Below are 21,336 nucleotides of genomic sequence, written 5' to 3'. Positions count from 1 at the left end.
TCTACTGTTTGCTACAACAAATAATGAATAAATCACACTGCAATCTAACAAATAAAACCGCAGAAAAAGAACCGCTGGAAGAAATGCTAGTACACACATAAAAATAACACAGTTATTTTTGGACAGGTATCCCTGGAAACACCCAACTTAGGAAAACTTGTGCAGCAACTGAGGGTTTTATTATTAAGTAGCAGCGAAATAATCTGAGTATAGCTGGATGCCGAAATTGGCAATGCTACAGAGAAACACTGGCAAGAAAAATCTAGTGAGAAAAATTCCTCACTCCACAGGCAAATCTAGGCCCTGACCTCAACTCAAATTGAGCCGTCTAAATTGGATCTACGCACCTACTGCCTCACCCTAGCACTGTCCCTTCTGCATTCAGTTCGAACCAACCTTTCCTCAAGCTGTCTGGTCTACTGCTGTCTAGGAAAATGTCTCTCTTGGCCTTTGGAAGCTCTGCCTAGCTTTTGGCATTGAAACTCGTCTATCCCTGACAGATTCCAAATTGCCTTTTGAGGCTGCCGCGCTGCTTCGTGTCAACCTCACTGTGGCTCTCTTGCCTCTCTACAAATGCACTCACCAGATCTGGAAATCTTTCTCCAATTTCACTGCCTCTGCCCCTCTCTCACTGCTTCGATCTCATTGGTTCCCTCTCCTGCAACTGACTATTGGTATTCTGGAAATCGACCTACTCATGAAATTGAACCTCTCAAGTGTCCTCTCCATCACCACATCGACCTCATCTTATAATTCTCTGTTGGAGCCCCAACGACCAAGATTAAAACATAATCAATGGCTAGGATCATCTTGTAGTCGATTCGTGTGAGTTTCTAGATCATTCACGCCTTGACCATATTCCTTAGGTTTAGACGTAATATTTAAAAACTTGTTAATAATTTAATTGGGTCATTTCTAGGCGGAATTTCCAAAAACAATTTCTGGGTTTTGGAGATCTCATGTATTCTAGCCTCTCCACAAAATTTCAAGGCTAGAACACATTCGGTGCTACAAAAAGTAACAGTTCCTTCATAAGGCCTCAATGAAGGATGTCCATGAAAGTGCGAAGTGAGCTCAAATGTCCAAGGAAAGAACACTGAGCCTGCAATTAACTGAAGTCAAACATCTATTGGGTAAGCTATCTCAATTATGCATATCCACTATAGACCACCTCTAATGCTATAATGCGTCTTGGCCCATGCAAGGGCTCAGTATACACCATGTACCCCAAATCTCATGAAGCACCCCCAACCATGGTGTAAATACTTGAGGAAGCCAAAAATGTAACACATATGCTCTATTTTTGATGACAACCCATAGATCTTGCTTGTATCTTGGAAGGTGGTAAGAAAATTTCATTTCATTTCCTTCCATTTATTGTTCAGGTTATTGGTCACTATTTTCTCCCCCAGATTCCTCAAATTTGTGTTTTCACACCAAAGATTTAAATTTTATCCACCTTGTGAAGTTCCAATTTTCCTTCAAATTGTTACTTGCTTTTGATGATGTATATTGATATGTTGCTAAGGTCTTGACAGAAACTGGTAGGTCTACTAGATATTACCTTGGGCTTGCTTGGAGAAACTGTAAACTTTAAAGCCTGCTATTAATTTCTGATGAAGCTATATTATATTTCTGCTCTTATATAGTAAATTTGATGCTCTTCTATTCATTTCTGTGGGTTGTATAATCTATTACCATTTATTATAAACTGATGACCGAGAGTAATGTTATATTATTTCATATTAATATTGGATTGACTATGTGATACATACCTCTATTATTAATTTTTTTAGATAAATATACTCTCTGGTTAGTTAAGGGAATGTGCTAAGATACATTAGTGCTTTGCTGTATCTTTGGTTTAGGTGGTTTTGATGATGCAAAAAGGATAGTGGCAACATCTGTGCTGTTGAAGAACATGTTTAGACCAGCTGAATTACGGGTGAGTAATACTCCCATTAGTGTTGGATTTAATTGGTGAAGTAGGCATGTGCCCTCTGGAATTTGTAAAATTTCATCTGGTCTCCATGTTAAATGATTGTCTCTGTATCAGTTCCACCTTTGTAAGCAATGCAAGTCCATGACTGATGGTTTAGTTTTATGAGACAAAATTTCTTACTTTGAATTTTCAGATCATAATTTATTAAGATTTTTCTGAGACACTGCTTTCATATGTTTTCATGTGTTATCAATGGATCTGCTATCATTTTCACAGTCAGACACGAATCTACTGTCAGATTTAGAGGCTGATATAGCAGAAGAGTGCAGTAAGATTGGTCCAATAGAAAGGATAAAGGTAAGAACTTTCCATTAGCATTATAACTGTTGTTGTGTTGTAAGTTACATTCTTAAAGGTGTTGTTCTTTCTTAAAGCATTCAATACGGATTGGAGCTTCAATCAAGTACAGTTAATCTAAATATATAATCTTTATTTTTTTAGACCTGCAACATAGATTGGGGATTCAGTCACCTATGGTTAATTGAAATATATTAAGGAAACAGGAAATGTTTCGAAGATGGAATTTTAACTTTTAATACCAGATCTGATTTATTTCTCTCCACAATTGTTTTATACTCAGAAAAATATTGATGCTCAAGTAATTTCTGGAGTTGCTGGAAAACAGATATTTTGGTATTTAGAACTTCATAATAAAATTATGCAGCTGAAATTAATAGGAAAATCAACCACAGGCAGCAGGAATTTTCTGCGCAATAAATCTTCCTTCACTGTTATTTATCTGGAAAATTAGGCCTTGACCAGCAGAGGAATACATAGAAATTACAGCAATAAATTGAACCTGCAAACAGCCCTTTGGATTTTGACCTATGGAAATCGGCTGCTCTGGAAGATAAATCGACCCTGGCAGATCTCGGCGTACCTGCAAATTTTGGCCATCCTGACTCGATGGCCTGTGCACTGGAAGTCTCGTCTCCCTAGCTGAAATCTGTTCTCCAAGTCTTGGTCCCCTAGTAAATTCGGCCTCCACGCAACCCAATTGGAAAAGCTTGGGCCCGCAGTCTCGGCCTGTACAGGAATTTCATCCTCTCTGCTTCAAGTCTCAGCCTCTCTCTGAGAACTCGGGTTTCACAAATTTCCCTTCTGGAAATTCTCTGCTGCACACTTTCTCCTTTTCAGTCACTGAGCCTCCCATTTGTTGAGAAGGTTGTTTCTTCAATCACAATGTGTCTTCACCTCTCCCTTAAGCTTATTTTATTATTTCGTCTTGAGCTAAATGTTAATCAAGGTTGTCATTGATGTCAATATGGTACTATTGGGATGGCAAATATACTTGTGATATCATAACCTCGTGCATATTATGATGATGTCCTTGCTCATGATGACAAGTCCCTCTTGTTTGATAAGGATGCCATTAATGAAGATGTCAAGCTATTAATGGTGCCATTATCATGTGAAGAAGTCTTGTCCTAGATGCCTATTGTTCATAATGTCCTAGATGTCCTTGAATGAAGAAGCCCTAGAAATCATGATGATGCCCTTACTCTTGATGAAGAAGTCCTTATTGATGCTAATAGTGACTCTTGATGAAGAAGCTCTCCTTGTGATGATCTAGCCCTTGCTCTAACAAATTGATGAATGCTACATACGGTTAATGACATATCACTGCACTATCATAATGACCACACTTGATGATGGTACTTGATGATGGTCTTGATGACATGATTGGAAGACTGCGTTGGAGCTCTCCTAATGGGAAATTTATGTTGCACTATGACTTATCACTGCACAAGTTGTTGGAATTTCTAAGTTTAACCCGTTAGAAATTCTTCCTGTACTATCTAGTTTATTTCTTCTTACTTGTTTAATTACTTAACAAGTTATTTACCATGTAGATACTAAAAATAAACACAAGTACAGTATCAACATCTACAGATCATCGACTGAAAGAAAACAAGCACACAAGTGACACCGTTATTTTTGTACCAATGTCCCTGGAAAAACCCAATGCGGGAAAACCAATGTAGCTATTCAGAGGGTTTTATTATTATGCAGTTTTCAAAATACAACCAGGGTGCTAGAAATGGCTCACCCGACAGAGAATGCCCTCGGCAGTAGTACTTCTCCTCGGAGACAAATAATTCGGCTGATCAATCACTGGATGAACGATCCCACATCAACAATTGCAGCTTCACTGCTTTGCGTCACTCTGATAGGGACTGTGTCACCCTTCCCGGCTCACCAACACCCAGTCTGCCCCGTGAAAACCTCTCAATGCTTCCCCTTGGCCCTGCGTCAGCTCTGCTAGCCTCTGCGTTAGCTTCTGGAGCCTCTACGTCTGCCCTTAGACCCTTTGCGTCACACACGTTGGCCTCTCCTGGCTCTGAGCAGCTCCTAGCTGCCTCTGTGTAGTACCCAGCTGCCTCTGCGTGAACCTCTCCCGGCTCTGCGCTATCTCTCTGGTACCAACTCTGCCTCTTTGCTATGTATTCACTTCCCTTCGCTGCTGATCATTGATTCTCTCTCTCTTAGCAAACCCCGCTCTAGAGAATTGAATCACTGATCACTCTGGTGTGTTCTCCAATTGATCCTCAAGCCTCTTCTTATACTTTTCTTGTTGGTCCATCAAAGACCGAGATTAAATCTTTAATCAACGGTTAAGATCAGATTTGGCTTGATCCATGACTTTTGGAACCTTCTAACCTAGTTTTATATTAATATCCATTAATATTTTATTTTTCCTAAAAGTTTAGACTTAGGAACTCCATTAAAAATATTACTTATTTTAATATCTCCCAAACCAGTTAGAATCTGCCCAAACTATTTCCAGGTCTTGGAGATCTCATGCGCTTTAGCCTCTCCACCAATTTTCATGGCTAGAGCACATCCGATGCTACCCTAAATCAACACTCCCTCTTAGCGAGGACTGTGCTTTATTAATACTCCACACTGAGTATCACTCTGATTATCCAGCATCGGTCTTTGTGCTGATGCTAGGCCTCCCCGCCAAACATCCTCTGCACTGTCGCCCACGACCCTGCCACTGCCACTGTTGCATCTGTACGGAAACTCCCTATGCATCTGTGTTGTTGCTGGCCCATCCTCCCAACACTGCATCTGCACACTACATCTGCACTACATCCCCTCTCATCATGCGACATCGTGTTGCGCATAGCAACGCCACTGCTAACTACTGCACTGCAACTCAGTTACTGAGAAGTAAGTAACTGATTCACCCAACTTTTGAAATCCCTGTCAGGCTAGAAACACTCCCGATGCTGAAGCTCCCTCTGCCGCTAACAAGTGCTCCCTCTACTGACCTCTGCGTTGCTGCAACAACTCCCTGCATCTCACACCATTGCACACTTCTCTCCTGCACTCGTGCAACACTCCTGTGCCTCTCGCACTGTTGCAGCTTGTTAGCCTCGTGCTGTCCCGAGACTCCTGCACTATAGCACTCTCTGCCGCTCCATCTGCATCCATCTCTACCGACATCTGTCAGTCTTGCTACTCCTCTTCGGGGCTCTCGTAGCAAGGTATAATCCAAGAGGTTGGGTACCTCAAGGATCCTGCCTCTCATCGCTTGTAGTCCTCCTGATTACAGCTTGATGTCTCCCCACTTCACAATCGTCGTCATCCTCAGCTTCTTTCTCCGCCCATGCTGGCACTGCCTTGGTCTCAAAAGCCTCTCCCTTACTCTTCTTCATAGGACACTGGTTCGCAAAATGACCCAGTTCCCCGCAATGGAAGCATTTGACCTTGGAGAGGTCCTTCTTTTTTCTCTTCTCCTGCTTTCCTGCAGATGCTAACTGCATCCTCTTCTTCCTCCTTCTTGATTCTGACCCCTCTGCCGCTATTCCCCGCCTTGGTCACTGGTCTGACCTCTTCTTGATGAAGAGCTGCCCACAGTTCCTCCCAATCTGGAAGGCTCGACCTGCCCAGTATGCTCTGGACAAATACCTTCCAATTCTCTGAGACTGCGTTCAATGTGGTCCTCACTATCAATTCCTGATCTGGCGTGGCCCCTATGGAAGTTAGCTGGTCACAGATCTCCTTCAATCGATCGAGGAAGTCATCTATCTGCTCTCCCTTCTGCATGTGGTATGACCACAACTGATTTTGAAGTAACATCTTTCTTTGCACGGAGTATGCTGGTACAATTTCTTTAGGGCATCCCACATCTCATTTGCCGTATCCTTCTCGACAATATGTGGCACCACATGATCTTTGACCCTGTTGACCACTACTGGTCAACTACCCATGCAGTACCCCCCCCTTTTTCTTTGCAAAAAGGGGCAGCACCTGATCAGCGTTTCCGTGCCATCCTGCAGTCATCAGCAGCTTGATCATTTTGATTGTAAACCCAGTCTGCATGTATGAATTGTAAATAATCTTAGCAGACATGAGTCGTGTATGTGTATTGCCTAGGTGGACCTAATTTTCTAGTGGTAATCTACGTCCCGGAAGGTTTTTCGTCTCACCGATCCATGGATCGGCAGAGTTTTCCTTCAAACCTGACCCCAAAGCCGGGATGGATTTTGTCATTAGAACTTTAGGAGAATCCTAGTGTGTTGATCTGCTAGATTATAGTTGTGTCGCAGAACTAGGTGTTTTGTGAGGGTCTGTATTAAGTGGGTTTGTCCCCTTGAGATGTAAATTGTAAAAAGTCATCATGAAATGTGTCTTGAGGGTTGAAAATGTTTTAAATCCCCTCGTGAGTCCTAAGTCCTAGGTCCTAGGTGATGTTTCCAAAGGCTTAGTTCGATGATCCATTTAAAAAATGAAATAAAATAATAAAATAAATAAAAATTAAGAAATTTAAAAATTTAAAAAAATGAAATAAAATAATAAATAATAAAAAAATTAAAAAATTAAAAAATTTAAAAAATGAAATAAATAAAAAATAATAAAAAATTTAAAAATTTAAAAATAAAATAAAATAATAAATAATAAATAATTTTAAAAAAAATTTAAAAATTTAAAAAATAATAATAAAAAATTAATTGAATAAATCGACGGATGAGATCAAGAGATGTCTTGATCCTCATCTACGGTCGAGATCATTTCTACATGGATCATTCGAACTAGCCGTTGGGATCATTTCCTTTATATAGAGTCTTAGGTGGTCATTTCAGATTCATTGGATCTGTGAGTCTAAGATTGAAGAAGCTCTCTTGTAAATCTGTTTCTGGTTAATAAAAGAAGACTTTGGGGTCCATATCTTGCTGGTGTTACTCTCTTGGAATGCTGTGAGATCATTTCATTTTCTGCATATGTTATTTTCAGCCATTAATAATAGCTTTTCGTAGAGTATTGTGAGCACAGGTATCTTGTTCACTTGCTGGGGTTTGAGTGTTGTTAGGGTTTCTGAAGTAATGGGAGGTATCTCCATTGCTTTCTGAGATCTAGCAGCATTTTTGCCCTCTTTATTGACAGTTGTTTTGAGCTGTGCAGAAAACGTCATTGAAGGAATTTTGTGGGCGTTCGGGGAAGTTCTCGGCTGAACCAGCCAACTCCCGCAAGCATTTTTTGCTGAGCCCAGTTGGATTTGATCCTGGGTCTATAATTCAAGTTTTATTTTTCTGATCTGCATGAGAGATTTTCTAAAGTTTTTCACAGTGACAATCTGAAATTTCTGTTCTTTAAATATTTTTTGTGCTTATTGATGAATCTGGCTGCTAAGGGGCCAAATCTGTACATTAATCAGCTGTTTTAGGGTTTCAAATTTATTTTTTGATCTAGGGTTTTGTATTTTTGCTTTACACAAATTTTTCATTAGGGTTTTTTTGTTTTCTTTTGTGTTTGCAGGTATAGGGTTTTGTTTCTGCAAGACTGCCGTCATCTTTCTCACCCACTGCACCTGTAATGATAAACGCCAATCTAGGCCCAGCAGCAAAACATTTAATCAGTACCGGATTTCGGCTGCAAAGAGAACCAATCTAAATACGTTGCCCTCCGATCCCGATCCTCATTCACGTCGGCTCAGTGAAACGACTGTCTCCGTCAAGCACCAGCACGCTCACTCTTAAGTTAATTCTCCAGACGCAAGTGGCATTCTGCGTTTCAGCGGCTAAGGTTTTCACGCCAGACGGGACAGATAGATCGACTTCATTTCGTAAGCTGCCTAAGACGCGATCCGATCAGACCATCGAAAATCAATCACCTCAGAAATATTTGCAGATGAAGCAGCATTGAAAGCATCTAGTTCAGGCAGAGAAAAAGGTGATGAAACTCAACAACCCACGGGCAAGAAAGAGCAGTAAGCCACGAAGGTATCAGACTTCAATCAGACGGAACAGGTAATCTCTGCACCGTTTAAGCGTGAGTCTATTCTCTGCACAATCGATTACTGCCGCCGCCGTCTGCTATCAAAGCTGCCCAGGTAATTTTCTCAGCTTTAAATCGATTTGTTTCCTCTGCCGTCTTTCCTTCTGCGTGCTCAAATTGTGTGTGCTCGAGCTGGTTCATTTCTCTCCTGTGCCTGCCAAAGAAATTTTCACGCCGTCGAAAGATAGTGGCCATATGAATTCGAAAATACGCATGGCAGATTGATGTTATATATTTGCGTAATTTTGTTTTTGGGCATAGGCGTAGAGTTAGCGTAGATGGTAATTAGATTTAGGTTTTTGTTAATTCGATTTTAGTTTATCAGTTCTTCAAATAAGCTTCGTCTTTTTGGTGTTTAGCGTAGGTAACGAAAACGATATATTTTTTTTGTGGTCATTGTATTGCGTAGCTTAACGTAGGTTAGTCGTATAGTTTTGTTTTTTTTTTTTATGTTTTAGATTTAAGTTTCAATTAGTTTTCAATTTATTTTTCTGAGTTTAAGTTAGAGTAGTTTTGTCTTAGTTAAAATTTAAATTTTGTTTATCTTTTACTTTTTTCTTAGTTCTATTTCATATAAAATCAAATAAATAAATAAATAAAAAAAAAAAAGAAAAAAGGGAAAAGAAAAGGGGTTTTCATTTAGATTTTAATTTGATTTTTTAGGTTAGTTTAAAAATTGTATAGTTTTGTTTTATATAGATTTTAATTTTATGTTTTAGATTTGATTAGATTTAAATTTTTGTTTTTTGGTTTTAAAAAAAAAAAAATAATAATAAAAGATTTTATTTAAAAATTTTTAGCTTAGGTTTAGTGTTTTAGATTTTAGTTTTAAATAGATTTTAACTTTAACGTTTTGTAAATTTTAGATTTTTAGATTTTGTTAAAAAAAATAAATAAAAATTTAAAATTAAATATATCTATATATATATATATATAAATTTTGTAGAAAATTCTCTTCGTCAGATCCAGTCATTTTCGGGATTTATCATCTTCCATGCTGAGATCTAAATTTTCAAGCCGAGATGCGAAATTGATATCTGGTTAATGGTTTATGATTCGTGGTGGTTTAAAGCATTCATCTTTTAAAATTTTCAGTTGCTGGATATCGTTTTGGTCGTTTTAAGAGCATTATGATTTAGCTGATGATAGATGATTGCTGTTCACGGTTTATGTTTCTGTATCATTTAACAAGTAATCATTGAAATAATAATCTCTTAAGGCACTGGTCTGCTCAATTAATCAAATCCATCAAGTGCTTTTTACATCGTATCTCGTGTCTCCCAACCAACTGGTCGACAGTTGGTCTCATTCATCTCACAGGGACTACCCCCCTTAGCCGCAGGAGACAGGCTTAAACGGAGGGATCGGGGATCAGAGTGACAGCCCCCGGTCTGAGCGTTGTCGTGTCAATTCGCGCGACAACAGACCCCATCAAGGATGATGCACTTCGCCCTAGCCATTGCCTCCTCGTACTTCTCATTTTCAGCTGGGTCAACTGGGATAGCTATTATTTTCAAGGTGAAGTCCTTGATGCGATATCTGTCTAGAATGGACAGGATCAGGGCCTTCTAGACCACGAAGTTGGATGCTCCATCCTACCTATCTTGATCTCTTAGTCCATTCACGGCCATTATGCTGCTCTTCTTCCGACTCCTCCGAGTCTTTGTACTTCCCTCCTTGAAGTCCTTTGTTTGACTCCTGCGGTGTCTCTCAACTTCCCGTCTAGAAGTTCTCGGTTCGACTCCCTTTGAGTCTCGATTTCCCTTCTAAAAATCCCTCCTCCTTGGTCTTGCCCTGTTAGGTACTATTCTGACCACAATACCCTACCAACGTCGTTGCGCAAATTACTCGCAACCTCCTATACCCCAACAACTTAGCCTTTGCATCGCCTTTATCTGGCCCAGAATGATGACACAATCCCTCTGTGTCACTCCTTTCTCTGTTGTCCTGCAATGATCAGCTTTGTCACTCGGGACAATTGAATCTGCTACAAATGCTCTGCTCGACTGATGCCTTCAGTTTTCCTATGATCTGCAACCACGCTTTGATACCATGTTGGAATTTCTAAGTTTAACCTGTTAGAAATTCTTCCTGTACTATATTGTTTATTTCTTCCTACTTGTTTAATTACTTAACAAGTTATTTACCATGTAAATAATGAAAATAAACACAAGTACAATATCAACATCTACAATTGAAAGAAAACAAGCACACAAGTGACACTGTTATTTTTGGACCAATGTTCCCGGAAAAACCCAATGCGGGAAAACCTGTGCAATTATTCAGAGGGTTTTATTATTATGCAGTTTTCAGAATACAATCAGGGTGCCAGAAATGGCTCACCCAACAAAGAATGCCCTCGGCAGTAGTACCTCTCCTCGGAGACAGATATTCCGGCTGATCAATCATAGGATGAACAATCCCTCATCAACAATTGCAGCTTCACTGCTCTGCGTCACTCTGATAGGGACTGCATTACCCTTCCCAACTCACTAGCACCCAGTTTGGCCCACGAAAACCTCTTGGCACTGCCTCTTGGCCCTGCGTCAACTTTTGGAGCCTCTGCATCAGTGCTTAGACCCTATGTGTCACACATGCTGGCCTCTCTTGGCTCTGTGCAACTCCGCACTGCCTCTGCGTAGCACCTAGCTGCCTCTGCATCAACCTCTCGCGTCTCTGCGTAGCACCCAGCTGCCTCTGCATCAACCTCTCCCGTCTCTGCGCTGTCTCTCTGGTACCAACTCTGCCTCTCTGCTATGTATTCACTACCTGTCGCTGCTGATCACTGATTCTATCTCTCTTAGCAAACCTTACTTTAGAGAATAGAATGAGTGATCACTCTGGTGTGTTCTCCAACTGACCCTCAAGCCTCCTCTTATACATTTCTCGTTGGTCCATCAACGGACGAGATTAAATCTCTAGTCAACGGCTAAGATTAGATTTGGCTTGATCCATGACTTTTGGAACCTTCTAACCTAGTTTTATATTCATACCCATTAATATTTTATTTTTCCTAAGTTTAGACTTAAGAATTCCATTAAAAATATTAATTATTTTAATATCTCCCAAACCAGTTAGAATCTGCTCAAACTATTTTTGGGTCTTGGAGATCTCATGTGCTTTAGCCTCTTTACCAATTTTCATGGCTAGAGCACATCCGATGCTACCCCAAATCAACACAAATATATGATGACATTGTTGGATAGTTGGATATAGGATGATACACTCATATTGGATACAGTCATGATATCACTTATAATAATATTGTTGAGCCAAACAACGACAATGCCATGCTGTCCCAAAAAATAGAAAAGTGTTGCTGTCCTAATCACTGTCTGCACATAAAAAAATTCAAGGGCAGTCACAGAGAAAAATAATTTTTGACACCTTGGAGGCATCTTTCCACAATGAGTCCTATACCATTTTAAAGATGATTTTTCCTCTTTCTAATGAGCTATTACTTGCCCCCAAACTCCCGGTGGTTGATGAGATACTGAAATTTTAAGGTAAAAACATATATATTTGCAGGCTAGCCGACCTACCCTTTGTCACTCATGTCTGCCTCCCTCCAGACTGACATGACTCTCCATCAGACGTTCAAACAAGTATGCATACCCATCTGAGCTCGTTCTTTTTAGCCATAGATCTGCTAGTCAAGAAGAAGGAATAAAAGTTCGGATCTGAGATGAATAAGGTGCAGAGCAGAGCAAAGAAATGAAAAACAAGGTCGAAATCTTGACTAAGAGACAATCAGTTTTGTGGCTCAATTAAGTCTGCAACAAAAAAAAAAATCTGTATAATGAGCTGAATCTGTGATGAAACCAGTGACAACAGAAGTTCGAATCTGTGGTGGCTTGAAAATCTAAACTATTACAGAAGTCTGAATCTTGTGTGACAAAAATCAGACCTGTACTTAAAAGCTCAGACCTGTGGGAACCACACTTTGGAACTTGTGAAGAAACTCTTGGACCAAACTTGGCTCTTGGCAGTTCAGAATTATTTGAGAACATTTGCAGTTCAGAAATGTTTGAAGACATTCTTGATTGGATTGTTGAGCTTGTTTGGGCAGTTTTATTGGGCTTGATTGAGCTGACTTGTGGGCTTACTTCGTGGACATTTTGAAGGAAACCTTAGTGACATTTTTGAAGACATCTGAGTGTATTCTTGAAGGGTTCATTTGAGTGTCTTGGAAGCCATTATTTTGGGAAGCCTTGAGCTTGTTGGAGACCATTTTGAAGATCAGTTTTGGAGCATACTTTGAGGAGTATTGCTTGGACTTTCATTTGGAGCAGCTTATTGAAGACAATTGGAAGAATAATAGAAGTTGACCTTGGAGACATTTTTGGAGACCATGATGCATTATTGAAGCCCTCATGAGTAACCTTGGAAAAGTATGATTGGGTATTATGAAGAGCTGTGGAGACAACTTCTAAAGAGATCAAGGTTGTCATTGATGACGTGATGTGAAAACTAAAGCAAAGACTAAGCGAAGATTGACAGTGCTTGTTGAACAAGACATAGGGAGCCGTGAAGTATAACCAGAACACATTTTGACGTAGTGAAGCTAAGGGTTGGAGCCTTGAAAAGACAAGGTTGGTGCCTTGGAGGATAGGGTTGGAGCCCTAGAGGATCGTAGTCCTCAAGAAACTAGGTTGGAGCCTGAACCAGATATAGGGTTGGAGCCCTTGAGGTTGGTGCCTCAAAATTGACAAGGTTGGAGCCTTGGAAGTCCAAGTTGGTGCTTGGCAAATATAGGTTGAACCCTGGGAGATTGAAGATTAGTGTCTTCATCTAGGGTTTGAGCCTTATATATACTGTATTTGATTTAAAGAAGAAATTAATAAAAAAATTTATTCTTATTGTTCATTTTGTGTTCTAAATATAAGTGATCTAACTGGTAAAAGTAACAATTGAAAAGAAATACTGATTCATCCCCCTTCTTAGTGTTTTCAACACTAAATCCCTAATATTCAATCTCCAAGGTGATAGATGGTTGACATTAATTCCTAACCCACTTAGACCAATTATAGAGATTATAAGTAAGTCATTTAAATAATGAAATTATATATCCTTAGAAACTTAGATTAATAGCCCACATTAATCAATAAAATTAATTAATTTGCTTTTCTTGAAGTAAACTTAGGGAAAAATTATAATAACACTTTCCTCAAGAGGCAACTTTGACAACTTTTGAATCGCTGACACTTGGCCTACGCAGAAGCACCTGCCTGAATGAATAACATCAACAGGAAGCAGGGGTGAAAGGCCCCAGAAACACCTATGAAACGATTTTGGGGCACTCTAGAAACGAGAATTTCTTGGAAGCATTTTTTGAAAAATTTCCCATCAAAAAAATCATGAAATGACATATAATAATCAATTAAAAAATAAAACCATGCCCCAGGAAAAAAGGACCAACAATCAAATGACCTATTTGTGGGTAAATAACCATAAAACAGCCAAAAACACCAAATAAAAATCAAAATGTTAGCACCGAGCAGTGTGCAGACCATGGCTATGAATTATTTTTTACAGTTTTTCATTTACTAATATATCTCAATATTTATTTTCCCCATTTATGAAAATTTTAAAAGCACTGTTTCTAAAATTCATACTGGTTTTGGAAAATGAAACTGTTTCTGCATTTCATTGATTTAGAAATGTCTTGTTGATTTTTTTGATTCTTTCAAAAGTTATGTTCATCCTCAGTATGCCGTTCAAAGACGAGTCACTGCCTACAGTATTGCGTTTCATATCATTATTGCGCTGTGTTTCTTTTCTAGGAGAAATTTCTCATAACATCTACTCTCCACAGGCATTACAATTTTACATGAGATGTTTTTATTGTAGATTTTCTGCAGTTCAATTTCTAATTAAAATAATCAGTTAATAATAACAATAATGATACTAATCTAATTTAAGGTCACAGCTAATCGAGATGCCAAATTGACTAATGAGAGACCCCCTTGTTTGTAGGACAAGAGATTCCATCTGTGCAGTGATAAATATGGAGTTGTACATACCCTACCCTCTGAATTTGAACTTGTGACCTCCAAGGAGGAAATACATATTCTTAACTATTAGGCTTCCTTATATTATGGCAATGCTAGCTTATGTTTTTGTGAGTAAGGGGAAATGCTTTTTTAATCTGTGGGTAGCTACGAATGCCATCTGTGCATTTATTGTGGTCCCACTGGAATGCGGAGAGCAATTAAACCTAGCCATCATACACATAGAAGGTTGTATGCTAGTTGCAATTTGAATCTGGGTTGTTGGCATGGTGATGATGCCCAGTCTCAACCACTAGATAACAGTCAGACAAACAACAATCCTAGCTAAATGGATCAATGAGTGTATATTCTTTTTGTCTACTCAGATAGGACGGTATGCTATTTTACAGCATGTTGCTGACTTTTCTTTGACCTTTAAACTTTAAATTTGATTTTTGGGTCAAAAAAAATGTTTTATATTTTCATTCGAAAGTTTTTTTGTTTTTGGGTAACTTTCATTGTCATAATAGCGAGTCAAGACAGAAGTCTTTCTGTATGGTAAAGAGTGGAAAACATTGATATATTTGTGATTTGTGAAGTTGCTCTTTAAAAAGTATGTTAACATGATTAACCTAGGGATTGTTTTGTGGGTCAATGCAGGTCTATGAAAATCACCCATTGGGAGCTATTTTAGTGAAATTCAAGAATCGCCAAGATGGTCTGAAGTGCATACAAATAATGAACGGCAGATGGTAACTATTGTTGGAAAATATGGAGACTTGATGATTAAACTTATTTTCCTTAGCTTGATAATTACTTGTGATGTTAGATGTTCTTTTATTACTTCCTTGATTATGTTCATCAAGCAATTACCAAAAACAAGAAGATCACAAAGAGACAAAGTACAGAAGATATAGGCTCCAAGCCAGGCAAAAACCCCTCCAAGGGGGAAAACCCGGAAAATGCTTCTCTTCTTTTTTACAATCTGCTTATAAAAGAGACTTCCAAGAGCTAAAGACTTAAGCCAGTAAACCCTCCAAGACCCAAGCCAACCCCCAGCAAGATCTACTTCATAACATCTTCCAGAATTTCAATGTTGCAACGCTACCACTGCAATTTCGACCCCTGCAACAAAATTTCGGCCCCGCAACTTCGGCCCCCTGTAACTACTTCAGAATTTTGTCGTCTTGAAGTTGGCAACTTCACAAACCCTAGCGAGACAAAGAGAAAGATAACCTTTGATAGACTTCGACTTCTGCTCCTCTTCTTCGTCTTCCAGCTACTCTTCTTTCACCTTTTTGCTATTGCAGATCAAACTTGCTTGAGATGAGTGTCCAAATCAGGTCAAGTTCCCTCCTTTTTATAGCCTTTCTTGAGGTTTGAATAGCCCTCCCTTAGGTCGACTTTGTTTTTGGCTTATCCATGGCTTTTACATGATAAAATAAATATTTTCCTTCGTTACAATGAGTCCAAATAGGACTATGACACATGACCAATATTATTCTTTATCCTAGAATGACCTAGAAAGACCTAGAAGACTTAAAAGCACGAAGAACATGCTTAAGAACATGCTTTTGACTCAAAGTTGAGTATGAAACCCGTACTCCAAAATAAAATATAATTTCTCTTTCTTTAAAAGAATATACAATGTCATGATTACAATTACATCATAATGAAGACCGAACCTAGTAAAAATTTTCAACACTCCCTCTTAACTAGGGAGGTATTCATGGTACAAGGAATCTCAATCTTGAAGCATTCTCATAAGAAGAGTTGGATTGATAAGCCATCTTTTGTCAAGCAGCTTTATATCATAACCAACATTGTTCCTGAAGGCCTTAACTGGACAAGCTCATCTTTAATTATGAGCATTATGCGAGGAGGCTTTACATGAGCTGCCACACTACCTCTTAATGTGCATACCCATCTAGATACCTACAAGGTATGTCCCAAACCTGGATCCTCAAAGAATATCAATCCTCTTTGACTACTCTTATCTTGGATGCCCTACCTCATCCTCAAAGACTATCTGTCACCAACTTCTTTCCATGGTTTCTCCAATCCATAGAAAGTTTCAATTTAGATGCTTATCGAATCCTTCAGACTCCATTATTTCTTTATGACCTTCACTAAGACCTATGACTATTAGTCCTAGTCTAGTGCTTGACCCATAAAGACAAGAACTATCTGATATCACTCCCTTTCAACTAGGGTAGAGATATCCACCAAACCAAGCTTACCTCTAAGGTACTCAAGCTTCTTGTTTGGTAACACTTTAGTTAATATGTCAACTACTTGTTCATTTGTAGGTAGATAGTGTAGCTCCACGACCCTATCTGTATCTCGTACCAAGCTTCTGATATAGTGTTACTTGTTATCTATATGCTTCGTCTTAGCATGAAACACCGGGTCTTCAGTGAAGTTTATGCAACTTTGATTATCACAATGTATCGACATAGGGCTAAGCGGTCCTTCAAACAAGTCTGGTAACAACTTCCTGAGCCAAACCGCTTCCTTGCAGACTTCACTTGCAACAACATATTCAACTTGAACACTACTCAAAGCAACTGTATCCTTCTTTCTACTCATCCATGAAACCATGAAAGATCCAATGCTGAAGCATCCTCCTGTTGTGCTTCTTCCATGTGACTCTCTGCCACCCCAATCTAAATCTGTATATCCCATGAGTTGGATTTCATTCCCAATATACTTGAGGCAGTGATGTATGGTCCCACACAAGTATCTTAAGATATGCTTAGCTGCAATCCAATGATCATGCTTTGGCTCCATTTGAAACTAACTGAGGACATTTACTGCAAAACAAATGTCCGGCTTGGTATTCACCAAATACATTAAAGAGCTAATCAATTGTATGTAGCAAGTCAGATCTATTGGAGTAGACTTTGAACTCCTTAACCTTTTCAAAATTGTAATCATAGGAGTCATCATGGGCTTGCAATCCATCATGCCAAACTTCTGAAGCATCTTGATCACATATTTTCCATGACCAAGATATATCTCTCCCAGTTTTTGCCATACTTCTAGTCCCAAGTAATAATGCATAATTACAAGATCCTTCATATCAAACTCGTCTGCTAATTGCCTTTTGGATTCCTGAATCTGTCGATCTACACCTATAACTAGTAGATCATCCACATATAAGAGTATAAGAATTGGCTCCTCTTGGACTACCTTGGTATATAGATTTGGATTTGCAGAATGCTTGGTAAAATCAAGTCTCAAGAGGTATGCACCCATTCTTGCATACCATGCACTCGATGCTTGCTTCAAGCCATATAGAGCCTTTTTCAACATGCAAACTTGAGTTTCCCTTTGATTTATTTCAAATCCTTGAGGCTACTCAATATAGACTTCCTCATTAATGGTCCCATTCAGGAAAGTTGTCTTGACATCCATTTGATGGATGCTCCATCCCACAGAAGAAACCAATGAAATAAGTGATCTTATTGGTATATACCTAGCTGTGGGAGCAAAGGTTTCCTCATAATCAATTCCTTTTTTCTGTGAGAAGCCCCTTGCTACAAACCTTGCTTTATATTTCTCAATGCTCCCATTTGCAGCATGCTTTATCTTATAAATAGATTTTGAAGTGACTGTCGATTTGTCACTTTGCCTAGGGACAATTTTCCATGCATCGTTCTTCATTATAGACTAGTGTTCGTCTTGCATAACACTTCTCCATTCTTGATGCTTTGATGCATCCTCATAGGATGAAGGTTCTGCCTCAATCAACTTTGTCATGTATGCAACATATCCAGAATACCTCTTTGGTTTCTTACTTTCCATGGATATCCTTGATGCTGTATGTCCTTCTACCTCTTGAAGAGTAGTTTTCAACCAAATATGCCTCTTCCGATTTTCTGGAACAATTGCTTATAATATAGGCTCACAACGACCTTCAACATCTTCTTGAGGAGGTCTCGATTCTTGACCATCACTGTCCCTAGAGATGTCCTCAAAGATAGGAACTTCTTCATCAGAGTCAACTGGAACATCCTTTGATTTCTTGTAAGCTATATTCTCATCAAAGATGACATCACTGTGTAACTCAATTCGACAGTCCTCCTTGATGTAATTTTTGTACGCTTTAGATGAAGCACTATACCCAATGAAGATGCCCCTTAAATTGGTAGGATCTAGCTTCTTTCTTTTATCCTTGGGTACATGAATGTACACAGGACACCCAAATATATGAAGATGATCCACACTTGGCTTCTTTCCTGTAAATGCTTCTTTCAGTGTTATGTTATTGAGGATCCTATGAGGACTTCGGTTTTGCAAGTAAACAACTGTCATACATGCCTCTCCCCATAGGAACTGGGGGATATCCTGATCATGTAGCATAGCTCTGACACATTCTTCAATAGTACGGTTCTTCCTTTCTGCCACTCCATTTTGTTCAAGATTGTAGGGAACAATGAGATCCCTCTTGATTCTTGCTTCCTTGTAGAAAGCTATTAATTCTTTGGATGTGTATTCTCTACCATTATTTGTCCTTAGAATTTTGATCGTCCTCTTGGTTAGGTTTTCCACTTCATTCTTGAACTCCTGAAACATTTTGAATACCTCACCCTTGTTCTTGAGAAGGTATAACCAAGTCTTCCTTGAGAAATAATCAATGAAGGTTACATAATACTGATGCCCACCAAGAGACTTGGCTACCATATGTCCGCATACATCTGAGCGTATGTGATCGAAATTTTTTTAGATCTAGTTTCACTACTTGCAAATGATTTCTTTACATTCTTGTCTACAACACATCCCTTACAGGTTCCTTCATGAATTTCCTTTATTTTGGGGATGCCATTGACCATTTGACTCATAGGTGGCAAAATCTTATATTGAAGGTGTCCATACCTTCTATGCCATAGTTCAGAAGGATTCACTTCCAAGTGAACTAGGGCTTGAGCTAGAGGTGTATAGAACCTATACAATGTTCCCTCACGAATGCCAATCATCCTTGCTTCATTAATACTGGAGCCCTTATTCCAAACCAAAACCTTACCATCAACAAAAGCAATTTTATTACCCTTATCCTCTAGAAAAAAATAGAAAGTAGATTTTTCTTCGGACCTGGAACATATAAGATGTTGTTGAGGTGAATGTTTCCACCTGAGTCGAACTCCAATGATGTAGACCCAATGCTTTTCACTGGATTGCTTTTGTTGTCTCCAAGTTCGATAGAACGAAATGGATTTCCTTTTGACAAGGTCTGAAGTTGACTACATTCTCCAGTCATATATTTGGAGGAACCATTGTCGATAAGCCATATTGGTTAAACTATAATAATATATAAATAAATTAATTAATAAACAATATTATTTAGCCGTTTTCCTAACCTAGTTTATTTATGTATTCAATTTTAATATTTAGTTATCTATTTTTTATTTATATATTTATTTTATTTATTTGTTTTTTTTCCAAATTAAAAATTAAATAAGAACAATAAGTAACTAAATAAGCGAATGATTAAATAAATAGATTTAATAAATAAATAATTATTTACTATTTAAATGAATTAAATAATTCCCCACCCTAGTCAAATATAGCCGTTTGGTTAAATTATAATATTATATAAATAAATTAATAAACAATATTATTTTCCCTCCCTGGTCAAATTTAGCCGTTTTCCTTTAGCCGTTAGGATGACCTATCTTCCTATTTAACCTCCTTCTGAGATCTGTCTCTTCATCTTGTCTTGAAGATGAACCACACTGGTTGGTTCGAAACGCGTTGACCAAATAATGGCAGTGTGATTTTTTCCGAAAATCTTCATAAATTAACAAGCCATACATTTTCATCCTTGAAGGTGCCAGATAAAGTGAAGAACATATTTCCTTCTACTGCTTACTTTACTAGCTTGGAGATGATCTTCAATATGTAGTTCTTGATGGAGATAACGAGATTTCCAAGAAACTTGAAACCCTTCTTCATGATTCTTGACACTTGTGATCTTTAGTCTCCTTCTTGCACCTTAGCTCTGATACCATGTTGGAAAATATGGAGACTTGATAATTATAACTTATTTTCCTTAGCTTGATAATTACTTGTGATGTTAGATGTTCTTTTATTACTTCTTTGATTATGTTCATGAAACAATTACCAAAAACAAGATCACAAAGAGAGTACACAAGATATAGGGTACAAGCTAGGGCAAAACCCTTCCAAGGGGAAAAACCTAGAAAATGCTTCTCTTCTTCATTAGAATCTGCTTACAAAAGAGACTTCCAAGACCCAAAGACCCAAGCCAATAACCCTCCAAGACCAAAGCTAGCCCCCAACAAGATCTGCGTTAGAACAACTTCCAAAATTTTGATGCTGCAACACTGCTACTGCAATTTTGACCCCTGCAACAAAATTTCGGTCTTGCAACTTTGGGCTGCTGCAATTGCTTCAGAATTTTGTCCTCTTGAAGCTGGCAACTTCAGAAACCCTAGTGAGACAGAGAAAGATAACCCTTGACAGACTTCGACTTCCACTCCTCTTCTTCGTCCTCCAACTACTCTCCTTTTACATTTTGTTATGAATATAATTCATAACAATTAGCTAAATAAATAAATATAAATATTAAATAATTAAATATTATTTAGGTTAATTACTCATTAAATTAAGTGAAAAGGCATGTCTAAAAGACATGCCCATTCACGAAAGGTCACCTGCGGAGGTATAAAAGCAAGGTCCTTGTTGTACATTCAAATCATCTTATATCTTATACATTTTATATATATTAATAAATTATTATTAAAATACCTCTCGTGTATTTTTAACAATTAAATCTACAAGCTATCAAGTTTTCATGCTTCAACATAAGTTTTTATGCTACAGTGGTATCAGAGCCATGGCACACGATATAATCATGCGGGCCTTTGAACGTAGTTCGCCACACAATGTGCCATTACGTTCACATCCTGATTACGTTGAACAATTGAGTATTCAAGAAGCATTTCAACAATTAGAAGAATCATTTACAGAAGTTAAAGAATGTCGAAAGGAAATTGATGATCTAGATAAGGTTTCTAATGAAGCTGATATAGATCA

The 21,336-nt window shown here is 38.4% G+C and overlaps 1 protein-coding gene across 1 annotated transcript in view; it reads left to right on the top strand.

Annotated features, from left to right (window-relative positions):
* LOC149197135 (uncharacterized) overlaps positions 1–21,336 on the top strand; it is a 249,099-nt gene that overhangs the window by 167,984 nt on the left and 59,779 nt on the right. Inside the window, exons 10-12 of the mRNA XM_089405742.1 lie at positions 1,869–1,945; positions 2,219–2,299; positions 14,938–15,029. Coding sequence (XP_089261868.1) covers positions 1,869–1,945; positions 2,219–2,299; positions 14,938–15,029 — 250 coding nt within the window. The remainder of the gene's footprint in view (positions 1–1,868; positions 1,946–2,218; positions 2,300–14,937; positions 15,030–21,336) is intronic.

The sequence above is a fragment of the Pinus tabuliformis genome, chromosome 2_2 (assembly GCF_031772625.1).
Source record: "Pinus tabuliformis cultivar Carrire ecotype Pingquan chromosome 2_2, CPIR1, whole genome shotgun sequence".
In the NCBI taxonomy this organism is placed as follows: domain Eukaryota; kingdom Viridiplantae; phylum Streptophyta; class Pinopsida; order Pinales; family Pinaceae; genus Pinus; species Pinus tabuliformis.
This window is presented reverse-complemented; position numbering and strand designations above follow the sequence as displayed.